The 17,845-nt window shown below is 40.9% G+C and overlaps 1 protein-coding gene across 3 annotated transcripts in view; it reads right to left on the bottom strand.

Annotated features, from left to right (window-relative positions):
• The window catches only part of AMBRA1 (autophagy and beclin 1 regulator 1), a 125,271-nt gene that overhangs the window by 28,107 nt on the left and 79,319 nt on the right, over positions 1 to 17,845 (bottom strand). For all 3 annotated transcript variants that reach the window (XM_042813721.1, XM_042813723.1, XM_042813724.1), the window contains 2 exons: positions 13,557 to 13,745; positions 12,948 to 13,102 (listed from right to left, as the gene is read on the bottom strand). In XM_042813721.1, coding sequence (XP_042669655.1) covers positions 12,948 to 13,102; positions 13,557 to 13,745 — 344 coding nt within the window. The remainder of the gene's footprint in view (positions 1 to 12,947; positions 13,103 to 13,556; positions 13,746 to 17,845) is intronic.

The following is a 17,845-nucleotide window of genomic DNA, read 5'->3' as shown; positions in this document are numbered from 1 at the left end:
TTGGTTTTTTTGTTTTGTTTTGTTTTGTTTTGTTTTTTGTTTGTTTGGTTTTCCTCTATTGCTGAATTGTATGAAGTTACTGAGATACTTCAGCCAAACTACTTAGCCTGAAAATACAGTAGGGTGAGCACAGATCTTTGCCAGCGGGAATGTTACATAATCACAGAATACCCTGAGAAGGGTCCCAAAAGGAACTTCAAGTCCATACTTTTTAGGTCTCAAATTCCAGGAACAACATTCCAAGTTATTACTGGAATCTCAAACTGACACAATTCTCTAGCTTCTACATCAAGAGACTACTGTCAATCCTCAAACACTCTTACAGCTAGCAATAAAGATGCAAAAAGTTGATAATTCTCCACTTCCCTTTCTTTAGGGCTGGTCCGCGAACTAATTGTGGGCCACATGTAACACCTGATGTGCAAAGGTTCAGGATCCACTGTTGTAAATATCCTCTGATCTTTAAGGCACCCACCACACCATACCACAGTCTCTACAGAGGTTATATTTAACAGGTTAGCATTTTAATTTTGACCAAACATGGTGAATGAATCACACTATCAGCCCACAGTCACTGTCAGCAGTCTCACATCAAGCTTCCGGGCAATTCACCATAGCCAATGGCAAACTCTGCCATGGTACTGCTGTACTACTAATCCAATATTACAGAGCCACACCATTAGATGTGGCCACTCAGCATTTTATTAAGTTGGCAGCTGCATTTCATTTGTTTTCAGATGCTGTTCTGAAACAAGGTTTTGAATGATATGTTTCTCTAACAGTAAACACTGTGAAGTCTGAGGACTGGAAGCTTCAGGAGTTGCCCCACCAGGCATTTCAGAGCATCCCTATGGAAGCTCGAACCCAAACAAGCATCATCAGTTTGGCAAGCTGCTCTCTTCTTGGCAGCAGTATAAATATCATGTCAGCAGGCAAGAAAGCACCTGCTCCTTTCCTTTAGTACCCACACAACCCAGGCTACATTACACATAATAGCTTCTTGACCATTGCCTATATTTGTAAAAAACTAGGCTTCCAGTGGTCTCTATGCACTTCAAGGAGATTCCAAAGGAACTTCATCTCTCCTCTAAGTGCAAGGGATGCTGGCAAGGAGAGAAGTCTTCCTCTAGGAATACCACGCTGTCTGAGGTAGCTAAGCTTCCACACAGAAGGCAACAGCAACACAAAGGGAAAGGAATACTCACTGAGAAAATGCTACCATTCTACATGCCCATAACCATGGAAGTATAAGGAAAGGTTTGCTTGGGTCATTTATGCCTGTGCATTTTTGCTTTCAAAGACTGCTCCAGAAGCAGCTGCTTTCCTCTTTGGTGTGCCTTTTCTACCCTCCCTTAACTTCTACAACTAATCTGGGAGTAACACTGAATTCACGTGGGGAGAAAGATGGCTCAAAGAAAGAAGGGCTGTAAGGCAAGAGAAAAAGGAAAAAAAAAAAACACCAAACAAACAGCCCCCCAGAGCATTCAGCAAGACTGCTTCATGCAGAGCACAAAAGCCACCTGAAGTCTACCACTGTTGTTCTCCCTCCAACTTGTGACTGCTGGCACATCAGCACTGTGGCACCTGTTACAATCACTCAGGTATTAAACTAAATATTTACTTATGGCAGAGAGCCAGAGAGGCTGCATGACAATCAACAGCTTCAAGGAATCCTCCCCAATGATCTTTCCTTCAGCATCAAGCTGCTGACTTGAGTGGAAAGAAGGGAGCCTTGGGCACAACACATATGCACAGAGCTAGACAGTTAATTTGTACCTGCCCTGAAGGAGCAGGAATGTTTTTTGCTGCAAGCTTCTCCTCTTCAAAGCCCTATCGTTAGTTACAGACCTTGTGCTTCACTCTTTCCTTCTTGTTCCACCTCAGAGAAGTTGCTGCCATTTAATAACACTCTTCAAAGTCCACCTTCTACTTCTATTTATGAGATCTGCCAACAATAAAAAGCTGGACCAGGATCCTGTCAGTCAAAGCAGCAGGCTGCCCCAAGCCCATGCTGATGCCAGTTGGCAGCAATGCTGCAAAACTCACCTGGGCTGAGTAGCACCAGGACTGGGCAAGCTGCAGGCACCATGCTGTTTGCACAGCCAGTTCTTTGCTCACAGCAAAAGAAAGCAGGGGAGTACTGATGACTACTTCTTCAGCAGAGTGCAACCTATCTTTCCCTTCTTGCTGGCATCCGAGAAGGAAAAAACATGTTTTGAAGCTCGAGGAGAAGAGAAAGTTGGCACAAGTGGGCAGGGAAACTCAGCAGGAACTCTTGCGTTTATCTTTTTAAATTCAATAGAGACATTTCTGCTCTCAACTAGATGCATCTCCTTTCAAGATGCCAATAAATTTCAAGCTATTACCTTTGCTTAGCCCAGGCAGTAAATTGGGCTGCTAGATCAGCCTTGATAAAGAGTGAGTGGGGAGGGGGTGCAGCTGTTCACTTGTTTACGTGGTGAAATCTTGTCATCCGTGAAGCTCCATCCTGACAGGTAAAAGGAGAGGAAGGGCTGGAGCAGATGAGGTTGGTTTATCAGGCACTAGGCTAAAATTTAATTATTAATTTTCAACTGAGTCGGTGCTGTCACCAGAGGCAAGCTGTGAAAACACACAGGAAGAGAAACATCTAGTGTGCTAATCTAAACAGGGCTGAAGGGCACAAGAAGTATTAAATAGGAACTGGGCAGGGAGGCAAAAGTAAGAACAGAATGCTAGGAACTAAGGTACAGAGAGAAATCTGAACACAAAGATGGCGAGTGCACCGAAAGCATCAACCTGAACATCAAGCTGCAAAACAAGCACCATCCTGCATGGGGCTGTCTCTTCCTTGAGAACAACAGCTCAGAGGACATCATCAAAGGACACAGGCCAAAAGGGCAAGTAGATTTAACACATAGTGCCCAGGGAAGAATGAGAGCTCTGACCACACCTCTAACTTGAGGCTGATGACAGGCACAGAGATGTGAGACCCTGACCACCCCGTGCTGCTCTGTTCCTGGCTCTTGCATTCTTCCACATCGTACAGCTGTCATACTCTGCTTCCTGGGCAGCAGCCACTCTTACCAGGGGACTGGCAAAATCCAAAGCCTCACAGACACCCTGACTTGGGCTGCAGAGAAAAGGGGTTCGGAAAAGAGGGTTATGAGGAGAAACATTAGACCTGTGCAGGCACAAGAGACAAGTGTTGACAGTACAACTAAATATCTATGCACATACAGTGCAGATCAACAGAGTACTCTTTGTATGGGTACAGTTTATACCACACAGTAACCGTGGGGACAGCACAGCTTTTCAGTGTAGCTGCAGCTATGCTAGAGCTTTAGCCTGAACAGACACCTTGTTAGGCAATACACTTTAATAAACTAATCTACATGAGCCATATAGTAAGATGCAATCTTAAAAGCACAATTAATTCACAACACTGCAATTACATTCACTGAAATTACAGCTGAACACAAAGACTACATACAAAGGGCCTTCAAACAGTAGTAGTAGCAGCTTGTAAAAAAACTGCAAACTGCACTTGCGATTTGCAGAGCAGAGCGACAAGATGAAGGCACAAGCAGAATGAAAACAAAAGCAGTACGAGGGCTTCATGCACGCTGCATTTCCCCATCTGCCCTTCATCTTCGGCTCTACAATCTGACCTTGAAGTTTCACAAGTTTATAATCTCGCCTTTTTTAACTTTAATCACACTACTGAGAATGAATAGTAACAAATCAATTGAAGACAGCTTTTTGCCTTACTCACCCCAGGAGGGTATTGCCACTGAAAGATCTCACCTGGTACATTTTTTTAAGTCAATGTATTCACATCTGACATTAGCATACTGGATTAGACACTGCTGTAAAGCACCTACTGCTCTACTAAAAGCACTGTATGTCCTCTGTTTTGCTGCCAGGAAGCCACCTGTATCACTGACTTCTATAATGCTGCCAATTACTTTAAACAGCTCTTTGGTTTTTTTGTAAGGTCCAGAAATATAACAAGAAACAGACATCCTAACTTGACCGCCTTAATAAATAACACTCTCCCTTTTTTTGCTTAGATTATCATTCTTTACTCCACCTTCTATTTATGAATTTCAAGAAAGCTGCAGAAATTGAGGCTTACACTATGCACTGCCACAAAGCCTACAGACCTCTGCAGCTTGTCTAAAGAATTGAGCTTGTCTAAAGCAGAGGGCCTTGAAGGCAAAGTAAAACAAATACTCTTTGGAATAATTGACTGATGGATTGATAGATTAATTCATAAGACAATGTACATCAATCTATGTTTTGTAATGAAGCAAATCTCCCTTCTGGAAGGAGTCTCCTTTCTGTACCTATTTGCAGATGTAAATAAAAATGCATGCATTTCCAATGACTGGAGAGGAAAAAAAATTGCTCTTCTGCTCTAAGTTTCCTCTTATTAAGCAGGTTAGTTCGTGCTGCATTCATCCCCTCCCCCAAAGCTAATTCCTGCCAACAACAGACACGTCCTTCCATTAGATCTTCTCCGTTAAAATGGAAGAAGCAAAAATAATGCACTTATCTTTTTCGACTTGTCAGTCTTATCCTCAAATGGATCTTATCATCTAATGCTCAGCACAAATAAAATTTCTTTCAACTCCATTTATCTACCCCAGATGCAATAAGATCATACATGAAATTCTTCTTCACTCTTTTCTGATACAACAAACCTCTTTCTGCCTTTTTCTGCATCTGCTGCCAGTGCTGAAAATCCTTCCCTTGCTTTCTGAGCCATGGTGAATTAACTGAGAGCTAATCCTTTATTTTCAGCAACCATTGAAACCTTAACTGAGGAGACTTGATCTATTTCCTAAAGCGAGACAGCATCTGAAGTGTCTGCAGATTAACCAAGAAACTTTGCACAAATATAAAGCATTGTTGGTTCTTCCTGACCATACTTGGTCACATAACTTAGTGCTGATCAGGAGAGGTTTAGTTACAGCACTCCTCTCCTCAGGCTTCTCTTTAGCCCTTCCTGTCTTTAGGCAAGCTCTTGGCATTATATCACCTAGCACTTTATCTCACAAGTCTGCAGTCCGACTACTAAGTAGTTTTTAAATAACTGAACATTAACAAGAGCTAGGTTACATAAAGATGCTGATCATTCCAGGTAAAAAAGCTCTCACCATGAAGATAACACTCTTGCAGTGAAGCAGCTCATTAATTTGCTACCAGTCTCCCAGAGGCTGCAAAACCAGGATAATACCTGCAAAAAGCCCTTTTGGTGACTGGTTCAAGCCTGGATCCGAAAACTAGGGCTGAGTAAGCAAGAAACTGCCAAACAAAACAACTGTGCTTTCAATCAGGTGTGTGTGTGGCTGGAACAGACGAAAGGACAAAAAATGAATGCCAAAGGGGGTGTTTGCAAGATGGAAGATAGATACGTATATATTCAGTGCAGACACAAAAGTAAACTGAACTGTGCAAGAGGACTGTGCCCCCAGCTATTGCTGTCTCCTGCAAAAATCACTGACAGCTGTCAGTGCTAGAAGGATCTAATAAAAATATGGTCACTTCTATGGGAAAAGGAATGACAAGCCTCTTTATTTTTGCCTTTATCTCAAACTGCAGTCCAAAAGCACTGCCTTTGAATTCCCCACTAAATGTCACACTGAGACTGTAGCAGTAAAATCCACAATATGTTAAAGATCTAATGACAAGAGCAAAGGATGTGCGCACAGCTGCCATTCCACCCTACTCTTTGTCTGCTGAGCCTCAACAGAGTGGCATACAAGATCAAGTGTCAACAATATGTTGATGACAGAGCTATGTGCACCCTCATCTGGGTGATAAGAGGCTGTCATCCAGCTGCCTACACGTCTGGAAGGAATAACTACTGGAGAAAAGAGCTAGCTTAAATTGAATTCAAGAAAAATGGTATGAAGAGGTACTGACAAATCCTCATGAAATTACACAGGTCTTCCCAGACTGTGGTGACTTGAGCACAAACCTGGTATTTACCAAAGCTCCTTTTCCTCAGGGTGACTTTGGTAAGATGACCGAATCTAAATCATCCCAGACGTGGAACCATCTTTGCCATAATTATTTCTACCTAGTTTATAACTATGTCTCCAACTGCACTGAAGCAAACAGTAGCTACTGCAGGGCAAACGGGCTCATGATTTTACCCAAACTGCTGGAGCTCAACTTTCCTAATTCTGGCCCCCACGTTAAACAAAAAGTCTTGGCTCTTACTACTGTATCCCACGAAGTAAGCCCATACAGAACTGATGCCGCTTTCCTTCACACAAATTTGTTACAACCAATGCTGCTCACATGTTTAACCATTGCATGAGATATTAACACAGTATTTTCTGAAGGTCAAGTTTTTACAGTTTAAGCTGTGCCTCAGCAGCCTTTGTGCAGACATGGCTGAAACCAGTCAAGATAACAATTTCACTACCTCTTTCCAACACACTTATTTATCCAATTGTACTCAAACATGCAAATCTGTTAAGTTTTTCATGCCATCTGCAACGCCAATGTAGCATAGCATTTTCTGATAGTGAATCCAGTTCTTATCTGCAGCACCCTACATAAACAGTGCTTCCCAACAAGAGTTTTGGATGCCCTGTTTTATAAAATTAACTAGAATCTACTGGTTGACAGAGCATAACCAACCATTTGGTCGTAACAAGTCTATAATATGCTCCTCTCTGGATCAAAAGGAGAGATTTCCCGTATCAATAAGAACAGGGTTCTGCCCCCACATCCTCCTTCTAGTACCAAGAAATACATTCAGTCAGTGACTTGGCTTGGACTTTTGACTGTGAAAGAAGCATCTACTTGCTTCAATTTCTGCCAGCAGCAGAAAATTTCTTAGGGTGGGAATTGGAAATACTACACTCTGCTCTATTCAGAATAGTCAAGAGCTCCCTCTGTCCCCTTGTAGATATCAAAATCTCTTTCAAATGAAGACACGAGAGACCATACCTACGAGCATGTTCATTCAGTAATAATGTGAAGTTGGTACTTTTTTTTTTTTTTCAAATTGTTCTTGTTTTCAGACATATGTCAGTTTACCTGAATTCTTCTGATGGAGCTGACTTGTTATGGCAAACCATCTCCACACATTCCTATCAGTTTTCTTTTTACATTATAGTTTTGTCAGAACACTCGATAACTCGTTTCTCAGCGAAGCAAATGTTCACAGCCATTTGCTATCAGGCTTGAAGAGCCTTCACTTCCAGCTGCATGAGCACTCACTGTGCATCCAAGTAAGTCAATGGGGTGTGGCAATGCCATCCCCTTTGCTGCCCATACTAAATACATTCTGTTGACATTTGCACACAGCTCGGAGTATGCAATACAATTTGACATCTTCTCACATGTTCTGTGTATTCTCCTAGTCAAGATTTAATACTCTGAGAGAAAGCTTGTCTCTGTGCTCAAACTAGGTGTGCCTTTCTGCTTTAGGCTTTTCTTCCTGCAGTATTTGGAATTCTCTTGTTTACAACAAAGTGCACGCATAGCCCCTTCTGTCCAGACCACAGACCAACCACTTCAACAGGATCTTTGCCACTGCCAGACACCTTGTCAGGAGTTAATTTTGGGTCTCTCAATTTTCCAAGAGCTAAGTCTGGGTTTTCCTTGTACATTCAAATCACGAGGCAGTACCTGAGACAGGAATTGGTTGTCATCTCACTCCTCACAAATTACACGATTAGTTTTTTAGCTTTGCGTCAATCAAGTTTTCAATCATCTTCGTTTCCTCAGTTTAAAAATTCCTTTCTGAGCTTTATTTTAATTTGAATTACAGTAATTGCATTTTTGTGATTTCAGTTAGTTAGGGTAAAATAGAAACAAAAAATTAAGAAAAGCGAGGACATCAGAATTTTTGAACGCCAGAAAAAAAAGTATCTTTTGGCCTTCTTATCCATAGGTAACAGACCCAGAGCATTATGATCCTCGCTATTCTAAGTTTCCAACTTTCTAAGTTCACATTATTCTATATTCTTTAGCTTCCATGCATTCCTGGAGTAACAGAGAACACAGGACCAAGCAGCTTGAAAGCAGATACTTCTTATTCAGATCACCTCCAACTACAGTTTCAAAATAGGCTGCAAACTCCTGTGTTCTTTCTCCAAACGTCCCATCTCTGAAATTCATCTGTATCAGGACAATTCCCAGCATCATTGCTTCCACACTACCCCAAGCTAGAGATCTGCTAAAAGCAGCTACAGGCAGATTTCAGATATGTTTGTTAGTTGTCAAAAAAAGAGAAAAACAAAACAAGGTTTATGCATAACACTCTTGTTAGAAGTCAGTACTACTAGCAGGCTTTTTAAATCTCAATATGAAAAAGAAACCTGCTCTTAAGGAAAGGCAGGTTTCCATCTGAAATGCTAAGCAGATTAAATTTTAAAGGAATAAGCAGGAAGAGCATGGATCTCTAGCTCATGATGCTATCACAGCAGATGAGAATTCACCACTTTTACTCCCTTTCTAAGCACAATTCATAAGTAAAATCATGATTCTGACCTATTTAGCTCTACCCAATCTCTCTTGAATAGAAGCAAGATACATACAGACTATCAAGATGCTCCATGATACTATCCAGGACATTTCCCTTCAGCTCTGCAAATTACACCACCAGCCAGGATATTTCTAAGTGCTATTACACATACCAGGGCTAATTAACTGCATCTTCAAAACTTCTATTGCAACAGGAAGACAAGGAAAACTATCTGAGGAATGGAAACTTGCATTACCCTTACTACTTAGGGATGCAGAGAAAGGAAACAGAAGTAATCACTGTATGTCACTTCTCAGCAGGTTGCCAAGCTTTCACAACAACTTAGGAGCCCCACTGCCAAGCCTTGCTCTCTCAATGCATTGACAGGTAGTCAAATGGTGTCAGGAAGGAAGGAATAATCCTGAGACACCTTTTAAGAATTTGCATACTATCTGATACAGCATTTCTCTTGAATTTCTCTCTGGGGAGTTCTGCAAGGAATGCACAATTAAAACATCCACAAAGAACTGCTTCAGAACGTGGATATGACTTCTTTTTAATTAAGAAGTTGAACAGCAATTGCTTTGTATTACAAACTGTTGGCACAGAAGCAGAAGCAGAGAGGATGCTTTCCGATTCTCTCTAATGTGCACATTAGAGATAGAAGAATACAGTTCCACCAGTGCCTTTTTTCCTATACCTCTTTCTCTACTGCATGCTGGCCAAGCTGCAAACAGGTTTTTACTCAACTGAATATGAATGCAGCAGTCACTGTAAAGATGGTGAGCTATGAATAAAGTTTCCTACTTAAACTTCTATTTTTATTTTGCATGTCCTAAAAAGCATTACAAACTTATGGAGCTATTGCAAAACTCAAGATAGAAGAAGTGACAGTTCTTCTGGCGCCAGTAGTTGACTTACTAATTTCTACAACTAGATGAAGGAATAACATTTACAAGATTAACAGTCTTATGTTTTTCAAGCTTGGTCCTGCAGACTGCACAAAGACAACCAACGACGCACCAGAATGCTGAAACTATAGCCAACGTCATCTGACAGGAAGGCTCTTCAACCAAATTAATTTAAATTGGTCTAGTTGTGACCCTGTCACATAGGCAGAAAGCTGAAAGACCAAAGCAGTCAGAAATGAGACATTTTAAATGTCTTTAATCATGGTGCAGGAAAGGGGAAAAGCAGCAAATTAGTTAACAAACCCTGCTAGACTGGATAGATTTGAGAATGCGGGGGAAAAGCTTTTGGAAGCTAAAAATACAAGTGCAAGAGAGATGAAAAAAGCAACCTTTAGAATACATGCACACCATCTGGAGAAAAATAATCCAGAACTACAGCAGATGAAAAAGACAGGGGTGCAGTGATGCAATGTAAGAGTGAGAAAAATTGTACAAAACTGTCAAGGTACTATAAAAAAAATGTAAGTAAATTAATATATAAGTAAAATTCCATATTCCAAAGGGGAAAAAAAAAAAAAAAAAAGCTGAAAAAACATCCTCTATGGAGTTTTGGCAAGACTCTGTTTATCACATTACATACATTCATCACATTACATATGTAGGAAAGAGAAGAATCTTATGAAGTTCAACAATGGCAAGTGTTCAGTCCTACACCTGGGAGAAATAACCATATCCACCAGAACAGGTATGGGGATGAGTTGCTGGAAAGGAGCTCTACAGAGAAGGATCTGAATGTCCTGATGGGCAACATGGTGACCATGAGCCAGCAGTGTGTCCATGTGGCCTAGAAGGCCCATGGCATCTGAAGTGCATAAAAAAGATCGTGATCAGCAGATGAAGAGAGGAGATTCTCCCCCTCTACTCTGTTTTGTGAAGTCACGTCTGTGTTCAGTTCTGGAGAAGATTGAGGGGAGACCTTACCAATGTTTACAAATATCTACTAGGCAGGAATGGATGGGGCCAGGCCCTTTTCAATGGTGCCCAGTGACAGAACAAGGGGCAACCAGCACAAACTGGAACACAGGAAGTTCCATCTGAAAATGATGAAAAACTTTACTTTGAGATTCACAGAGCACTGGAACAAGCTGCTCAGAGAGACTGGAGTCTTCTCTTCTGGAGATATTCAAAACCAGACTGGATGCTGTCCTATGTAACCTATTCTAGCAAGCCTTCTTTAGCAGGGAGTTGGACTAGATGATCTCCAGAGGTCCACTACAATTATGCAATTCAAATATATACCAGAATGAGGGGAAAAAAGTGGCTATTCTGGAGAGAATTTAGGATTTAAAAACCTAAAGCTGGGAGACTGAAATACAAGAAAAGATTAAGGGAATACAAAGCGTTACTTCGCTAAGTGATGACTAAGAGCAAGGATACAAGCATTTAAAGAATATTACAGACTCTGGGGAAAGAAAGTATGTGCAAAATGGACATGAAAAAAATACATGAAAGATATTGGAATGGAAGATTCAGACCAAAGCTTACTGATTTTGTTAGTTACAGAATGTGTGTCCAAAAAGAATGGCTACAAGCTGCAGCAACTGGAGCTTAGAGAAAATGTAAAGAATGGATGAGAGGAATTAATCTTACCATAGCTTTTCATGCAAAGAGACATGATTTTAGTTAATAGGACTTCCTTTTCCTAACTTACTGTGATACGGTACAAAGACTATGGGAAGTGACACTCCCTTATCTGGTACTGAAAACTTAGGATCTGAAAATGGCTGAATGAAAATGAATGAATCAGTACCAGGGCAAACTTAACATGAGCCAGCAGTGTGCTCTGGCAGCTCGAAAGGCAAATGGGATCCTGGGCTCCATCAGGAGAGGGGTGGTCAGCAGGGACAGGGAGGTGATCGTCCCTCTCTACTCGGCTCTTGTGAGGCCCCATCTGGAGTACTGTGTCCAGGTGTGGAGCCCTCAGTACAAGAAAGACATTGAGATTTTGGAAAGGGTCCAGAGGAGGGCGACTAAGATGATCAGGGGGTTGGAGCACCTCCCCTATGAGGACAGGCTGAGGGAGTTGGGCTTGTTCAGCCTGGAGAAGAGAAGCCTACAGGGTGACCTCATTGCAGCCTATCAATACCTGAAGGGAACCTACACCCAGGAGGGGAGTACTGAATCCACCTAATTAGTAATCCTGTCATATCCACACAGCTTTTACCAACCATACCTGCTAGCCAAATTGGGCTGTTTTCACAAATGATCTTTAGTCTGTCTCTTACCATAAGAGGCCTTTACCAGAATGGTAGCTCAGAATCAGGGCTGAAAACGTGCTGACTTGGTTCACTAAAGAATATCTTCATTATCAGTCTTACTTTGCCTCATGATGTGGAGCAGGTGATGAAGATAAACATGAATTTTAACACTGACTGATAAATCAGCTCATGTAAAAATGTAGCTGATATGACCCTTCCTGAATAATGAGCAGCCCAGACAGTAACTACAGAGCATGAAGTTGAATCTAGCAATCTGGGCCAGAGGTAAATTCTCTCCCCAGTGCCAGGCCACTAGTCAAATGGTCCAGTCTAATTCCTGTACATTATGATGGCTCTGCCAAAAGAAAAATAATCAGAAGGACCTTTAAAAAGAGAGGGAAAAGCTGTTTGTGGAAGCAATTCCACCATAATCATGTTACTCCCCAAAAATGAAAAGGCTTGAATAGTTGTTCTTTATCTCCTGCAAGATGCCTGAATACATAGCAAAAAAAAATACCACCAAATCCAAATTTCAGCTTCAGAAACTACCTAGTTCTGCTTCTTCAATTGCACATGGCTTTTACCATCCTAAACTATTACTGAGCAGCTGTCTTTCTCTGCTGATGAACGAGGCAAGCTGTACACGGTCTCTTAACTCTGTGTCTGTTTGAATAAAGGCAGTTTTATGCACATTCTGAATAGTCAGGGTGGGTCACAGCTCATCAACAAAGCAGAAGTACAGAAAAGAAATTCCATTTCCAAAGCTGGCCTACATATACATAGAAAGCTCATTAATAATTAGCCATGAACACCCTATTTGGCAAAAACAAGGTCAGCCTCATGGTAAGCAAATCTAATATGAAACCACTGGCGGTCACTCCTAGAAGTTAAGTCCCTTTAAGAATGTTAAGAAATAATCTTGAAACCTCAGCCAAAAAAACTCCCTCACAGTAAAGCCAACTGCAGTGCCACAAGATAGATCAAGATAGATGCATAGTAACCCCCCAAAATAGAAAACACCTACTAAGTACTCTGAGTGATATCTAGACTTACAAATATATGACACTGAATATTTGTTTGTCATCATATTTGAAACCACAGTAAGGTTTTAAAATTCTGTTAGATTTATGTTCTCCTGTCATGTTTGCATACCTCTGTGATAAATCCCTACATATGTTTATTATTCAGTGAGCCTGGAGCATGTTACCATTTTGCTGTCATAAACCAACAACTAACTAGCAGGCTAGAGCCAAAGCAGCATGGTATCACTGACAAAAATTCACAGAAACAGAATACACACATACTCACCCTCATAGAGGTTTCTCCACCATGGGGCTGTTGCAACCTGAAGACTTGAGCAACCATGTGTTCTGTGGAAGGGTGCAATAGGATACGTCGGGAAGCCAGTCCCACCATTACATATCTGCCCATTGGAGACAGGCTCACAGAAATGGCATTAGGCCCTATAAAACAGAACAGTAGTTACTTCACTCAAAGGTTGACATCCCTCCCGACATATCTTTCCCACAGTTTCTTCTTCTAGCATTCTAGCATTCCAATAATGTAAAACATACAAAGCTCATTCTTGTAAGAGGCAGAAAAGAATAAGGAGACCTGCATGCGTATAAATTTTGTAAAGACACTGCTGCAAGTATCCTCTCTCTAAGACAATGAAGTTCTTCAAATAAAAAATTGTCTTGCAGCAACTACCCGCTACCAGCACCTTAAATATCCAGACATATCACAAACTTCCCCCAGCATTGCTATGTCTGTGGCTAGTGGGGCAGCCAATATTGTATTTCCTGTTACTACAGTAGACAGACATTGACGTTCAGACCATTGTGTTTCTCACTGAAGGCTGAGTTCTGAGGTAACTTCTTACATCCCCACCCACCCTGACTTCTTGCTGCATCTTACCAAATCGTTTTGTGTAAAGCATCTCGCCCAAGTTATGGGGTGCCAGAGAATACACAGCCAATATTCCTTCATCGGGAAAGCCTCGCTGGCTGCTGGGAATGAAGGCTGCCAGTAGCTGCCCATCTGCAGATATATCACAGCTAGCATCATTGTAAATCTTGCAGTTTTGAACAAGCACGTTCACGGATGCTGAAGAAAGAAAGGAACAGTGATTAAAACATTCAAGCTCAGCAGAATAAAGTAAGATTCAAACCTGATTGTAGGACACTAAATGCATGAGACATTCAAGACGTATAGCTTCCTCCAAAAGTTTATGAAATATTGCTACTCTGATTAATGTAACATTTGCTCCAAAACAGAGATAAGGCACCAAAATGAGCCCAGAGAATGAAATCTACTCACCTGGAGCCTTCAGTCAAGAAACAGCAATGATTGCATTTTATCAAATCCCTCCTTTCTTGAGTACAACACTACCCTTTGCAAAGGATAGCACAGTTTAAACAAGTCCCAAACTGTGACTCTTTGACATACTCCAGCAGTGGTAACATTAGAAACAGTACACCTTAATTCATTTCCCATTTTCATACAGAAACCCTAAGTTTCAGCTTTCCTTATTGCCAGTAAACAGAAGGTAAATGAAAAATTCCTCCCCATACAGACATTCCTTTCTGACGGCTGTTTTTACACCAATCTTGGCTAAAGGAAACAAGATAGGAAAGAAACTTCTCTAGCCAGTCCACCATTTAATTACTCCAGTATGAGATACTTGTGCAATCAGTGAAGCAGCTGTTAAACAGACAAGGTAATGAACGACACCCCAAAAAACTGAAGTTTTACTTTAATCTCTGCCAGTGAGCTGCTGAGTGACCTCATACAGACCCTTCCCTTCCATGCCTTGCATTCGCAGCTTATATAGTTTTTGGGCGACTGAATCTTACCACACACCTGTACCATTCCTAGGGTAACAAAGCTTTTGCCATCATCTCTTCACCAACACATTATGATATTCACTCCCTCAGCTTAACCAAAAAGCACTTCAGTTTTTTTACTGGAACCAATATAATTATTGCAGAAGATAAGGAGCTGAAACTGACACTTGCGGCAGGAGGAAACAAAGTCATGATGGGGAGTGAGCCAGGACTGACCCCCCCCCTTTCCAGCACTGCTGATTAAAAGTGTTTGCTGAACTTTATTTTTTTCTGGTCTTGAAGACATTCCTTTTTGGAACTGCTTTCCTGCATGGTTGAGTATCATATCCTACTGCTCCATTTAAGAAATTTCAATGAAAAAACATACGAGGATAAGAAACGGGCTATTTAATTACATTCTGTATTAAGCCACCTACACCTGTACTCTAAATTTCCTCAGCCTTTTTTTTTTTCCAGTTTCAAAGCTGCTAAAAACAGTAATTTTCAGCCTAATATAAACAGAAAGGTGCTGAACAGAAAAGGTAAATAATGTAGTCACTGCCAGTGCTGAAATAACCAAAAATACACATGGCCCTTCAAAAAACAGACAGTCCAAAATTCCTGAGTGATCAGTCTAAAGCTAGTTGAAGAGAAAGAGCACAGAATAAAGATAAAGAACTACACTACCTCATTTCAAAAATGCAGAATTAGAATGTGCCTTCCAATTCTCCCCCTTCAGGCTTTACTGAAATACTCTGTTATCACAAGAGAAGATGGGCATCAACACAAGAACTACAGTAATATATGCAATGAACCAGCTGCAGGATACATGACAGTTCACTGCGCCGGTGTAGTTTTCATCAAACTGGGAGGATTCCTGCAGAGTTCTTCAGCAACTCATTTCAAAACCTATCCTATTTATTATCTTTTTCAATCAGCTAGACACAAGGAGTGCAGCTGGTTGATGAATTATTTCACAAAGTTGGTTAACTTCATTAACAGAGCATGATTAGCTCACAAATGGAAAACTGAACTATACAGAAGCATAAAAGAAGTGAAATGCGAGAATTCTGGAGTGTGATAATGTTTTTCAAATTCTGCTCTACCTAGCAGCTCATCAGTTGGAAACAGGATCAACTCTGGTGATCATAGCAATGAGTAGCACCCACTTGGCATGACAGTGGAAGAGATGGCAATGCTGAGGTGCAGTGGGGAGCACGCTCACCATGGAAATGTCAAGAGCTACCATAGTCAGCTTCTGCTGAGAGCAAGTGCAGAATACTGAGCACAGTTTTAGTCAGCCATGCTCAAGAAAGATTAAGCCCTAAATGGTACCAAGTCCAGCAAATAGTTAAAAGATAACTGGGGAAAATGTGGCATTTATTTTATGGCTTTAAAAAAAAAAAAAGATGGAGAGGAAATAGGATTGCATTTACAAAAAAGTTCCAAAAACATAAGTGCCAGAGAACATTAGTTATAATTCTCTTCAAAACGAACACTGACAGGTGAGAGCAAGTGGGTAAAAGCAACCATTAAGTTTAGAAATCAGATTTATTTCTTTTAAAATCTGAATTGCAAGATTCTATTATAGTTTTTCAACAAAAGTAAAAGGGATAAAGAATTTAACTAACTTTAAGATAGAATAAGAGGAAATATAGGATGTGCTTGCAGGGAACTAGACAGTGGTTAAGAGAGTCTTTTCTCACTTGTCTCTCTGGAGTTCTACTCTAATCTGCTGCAACCTGAAAATATTAATTCACCAACGGTCTATTTATCATACAGCACAGGTTCACTTATATTCTACCCTTTTTTGTTTTCTTTTCTTTTCTTCTTTCCTTCCTTTACTCCTTCAGTACAGCACACTGAACAGAGTCTTTTGGTGAGCTCTTCACAACAATGTCCGACACGACTGTGTGTCTTGTTCTTTTTACGGTTTAATGCATATGCTGAAGGGCTCTTAGAAAAACAGATTGTGAGCTCCTCTGCCAGAAGTGAACTATCTTTCCCCCTCAAAGTTTGCCTGGAACTAAAATATCACAGATGCAAGTCACATGGAAGAAGAAGAGTGCCCTTTATTTCAGTCTTGCAAGATCTCATTCATGTTGGCATCAGTTCTTTGCTCTTCCGTAACTTGCAAAGGATGAAGGACTCAGGCGGCACAGACACCCAGGACCAAAGGCACCTACTGTGTCAGCAGAAAAACCTCAAGGAACAGCATCTAAGAGATTCCTAAGTCAGGGATATGACTTAGGATGCATTTGACTATTTGATTTCTTTGAGCTGAGGTTCCATCTGTTAAAATGAAGTCAAAATAGAAGACTTTAGGGGAAAAAAAATGCTATTTTTGGAAAACCATTTGCAACAAGGCTGCCCTTTCATCTCTTGTTTTCTTTTGTTGTTAATGCAGCCACAGAGCTGACAGAATAGATCAAAAGAAACATCAGAGAACAAATTAATCAAGCTCTTGTGCCAACATGGACTGCTCACACCTACAGCATAATCCCACATGAAGCTAGAGAACGCCTGGAAATGCCAGCAGAACAGCACTGTTTGCCAAAGATTGCCCAGGATACAGTGTTGGGAACAGGCTTCCATCCTCTTCTTATCACCCCTAAAGATGATGCTTTCTTCACAGCTTTTTTCCTTCTTTTAAGTTGTTCTACATCAAACCATAAATCAATAAGTAGTGACGAAATCACCTTCACAAGACCCATCAGTGTTACAACTGAAGACAAACTCCTGACTTACGACTAATTATGGAAGAACTAGATCAATTCAGACACAGTGGTTAGAATTTCAGGTTGCATACTGGGAAAAATTTCTTCTCAGAAAGAGTAATGAGATATTGGAACAGTTGCCCAGGCAGATGGTGGAGTCACTGTCCCTGGAGATGTTCAAGAAACATGTGGATGTGGCACTGCATGTGTGCATGGTAGGGATATGCTGATGGTTGGACTTGATCTTCACCTTAATGATTCTATGATTCCATGAAATGGAAGTAACAAGTAAAAAGTAGCGTGAGAGAAACTATATTCAAAAAACAAAAACAACAGACAAAACCTTCAGATATTTTACCCATGGAAAGGTAGTATTCTACAGTGGTCACCAATTCAATACTGACTTACTAGCTGTGAGCAATTTTAAGCATCTGTGGTAGTGACAGCAGCAGCACCTAGCAGAAGAATATTAACTAAGTGGCCAGAGATACCTTTGCCTCTGCTACCAAATTCCCCAGCCCAATGCTGATATGATCAACAGTTATAGCAGAAGGCTGGGTTGTGTTCATTTTGGCATTATTAAAAACAGAACTGGTGAAAGGAGAGAAGGCATCTTTTTGTTTTGTAATTGACAGAGAATGACAGGCTGGAGGCTGAAATCCCC

Source organism: Centrocercus urophasianus, unplaced genomic scaffold, assembly GCF_019232065.1.
Source record: "Centrocercus urophasianus isolate 14NV4802_14NV808 unplaced genomic scaffold, USGS_Curo_1.0 seq_14, whole genome shotgun sequence".
Classification (NCBI taxonomy): domain Eukaryota; kingdom Metazoa; phylum Chordata; class Aves; order Galliformes; family Phasianidae; genus Centrocercus; species Centrocercus urophasianus.
Note: the sequence above shows the minus strand (reverse complement) of the source record. Positions and strands in the feature narration are given on the sequence as shown.